Raw genomic sequence first — 2,089 nt, forward strand, 5'->3', positions numbered from 1 at the left:
TCTCTCTCTCTCTCTCTCTCTCTCTCTCTCTCTTTTTGTGAGGCAATTGGGGTTAAGTGACTTGCCCCAAGTCTCACAGCTATTAAGTGTTAAGTGTCTGAGGCTGGATTTGAACTCAGGTCCTCCTGACTCCAAGGCTGGAGCTCTATCCATTGTGCCACCTAGCTGCCCTTGATGCTTCTTTTTTTTCATATCACTATCACTTCTTTCCCCCCAGGCACCTTCTCTTCGCATCAGACTCTCCCTATTCCCTAGCCCACTCACTTTTTCAATTTCTTCCCACTCTTTCCTTTCCCATTTCAACCCTCCCAACCAGCTCACCTTGTACATACTTGCAGGCCATCTTGCACTCCTCTTCCCGAAGGTAGTTATTCTTGTTGCCAAGGCAACCACCATAGACGAAACTTTGGCAGAGCTGCTCAGTGGGGTCATAGTACCATCGGGGGAAAGAGCCTCGGCAACGGCCCACCTTCTTGGGTGCCAGGCAGTGTTCTGGGTAAAGCAGGGGCAAGCCTGAGTTAGTCATCTAAGGGGGTTATTTGGGTACTGAGGGCTCTGTGCCTGTCTCCTTTTGGTCCCTGCCCCTCCTTCCCCTGGGCTAATCCCTTACCTTCTGTCTGCTTAGGTGACAGGACAACGATACTGAAGTTGGCAGTATTCTGCTTCTTGTCAGTCTCCTTCACAGGCTCCTTCACAGTCAACTGAAAGACGTAAGTCCCCTCTTTTAGCTGTGAGAGCTCTAGCTGATCCGGATCCTTTTTCTATAAGAAAAAAAAGAGGGGGAAGGGGCTTCAGATCTATTCCCTATCCCCCGCTGTAATAGGTCCCTGCAGATCTGAAGATATCGTTTATCTTTGTCCCCGATAATCACAAAAGAAATTTTTTGATACCAGAGTAGGGGAATCATAGATGGAGAACAGGTGAGGGACAGGGCTGTCTGTGGGAATTTTAATCAATGAGGTTATAGAAATTATTTTAGGCAGTGGTGTGCTGGTAAATCTTTAGCAATTGGCTCTCCACACATATAAAAACATATACATACACATCTATGTACATACAACACACTTTTCGGTTCATTCTGCATTATTAGTATTTTTCTATCACTTAAGTCTGGACAACCAAAAATCCAGCCCTGTTTTGTAGTGTTTACAGATTTCCAAGGTATAAATGCTCATACTGAAAATTTAACAGTCAGTGCTTTTCAGCTGGTTCTAGCATAACCACACTCTTGGTTTTAGGGCACCCAAAAGCAATTGTTCCTGGGACTCAGGCACCTCCCAAATCAGACAATGACCCAAGGAGATAGGGATAAAAGCTGGGGGAGGGTATCTAATGGCTTGAGGGATGCTCCCAAAGTTCTGTCACCCTAGACCCCACTTCAGCTCCTCACCTCCACCTTCACATCGGTATCTCCCTGGACAAGGCGCCACTCAGTGTTTTCTGTGCCTCGGAGTACCAGGGGCTCCTGAGGTTGTACCTTCAATTCCATACCAGCCCAAGACTTTGGAAGGTGAGCTCCTGGGGGAAGATGGAGGAATGGTTGGGTAAACTCTTTCCATGAGGAATGAGTCTCCTTTATCACATGCATGATATCCAGATATGCAAATGAGCTTAGAAAATCCATCAAATCAACCAACAAGCATTTATTAATCTTCTATTATATGCCATGAACTATGCTGGGCACTGAGGATTTGAAAATAAAAAATTTAATAATCCCTACCCTCAAGGAGATTACATTCTATGAGGGGACAATGGGAAATAATAGGAATGGGTCTTCTCCCAAAGTCATTCAAGTGGCAAAGTAGAAACCGATTGTCGGTAGGGGAGGGAAACTTTCAGCTTTACTAAGTAGTGCCAAGGGTGAGAATAGGTAGGAAAAGGGGGATTCATTGTCACCCCTTCTATAGTTCCTGCCTTTTTTAACTGCCAGCGAATCTATCTACTGTCTCCTGATTTTTGTGGCAGCTCTCTCTACCTGAAATATCATTCATTTAACAAATATTTACTAAGACCAACTATGGGTCTATTACTGTGGAGAATGAAAAAAAAAAAAAGAATAGGAATCATAGAATCTCAGAATTGAAAGAGA

The 2,089-nt window shown here is 44.5% G+C and overlaps 1 protein-coding gene across 1 annotated transcript in view; it reads right to left on the minus strand.

Moving 5' to 3' along the window:
- Window positions 1-1,514, minus strand: part of LOC114032626 (kunitz-type protease inhibitor 1-like) — a 7,659-nt gene extending 6,145 nt beyond the window's left edge. The window contains exons 1-3 of the mRNA XM_027847990.1: window positions 1,391-1,514; window positions 611-761; window positions 322-492 (exon numbers count right to left, since the gene is read on the minus strand). Of these exons, the coding sequence (XP_027703791.1) occupies window positions 322-492; window positions 611-761; window positions 1,391-1,489 (421 nt within the window). The 5' untranslated portion in view covers window positions 1,490-1,514. The remainder of the gene's footprint in view (window positions 1-321; window positions 493-610; window positions 762-1,390) is intronic.
- Window positions 1,515-2,089: the final 575 nt, after the last annotated feature.

The sequence above is a fragment of the Vombatus ursinus genome, unplaced genomic scaffold (genome assembly GCF_900497805.2).
Source record: "Vombatus ursinus unplaced genomic scaffold, bare-nosed wombat genome assembly UNPS02005489.1, whole genome shotgun sequence".
NCBI lineage: Eukaryota > Metazoa > Chordata > Mammalia > Diprotodontia > Vombatidae > Vombatus > Vombatus ursinus.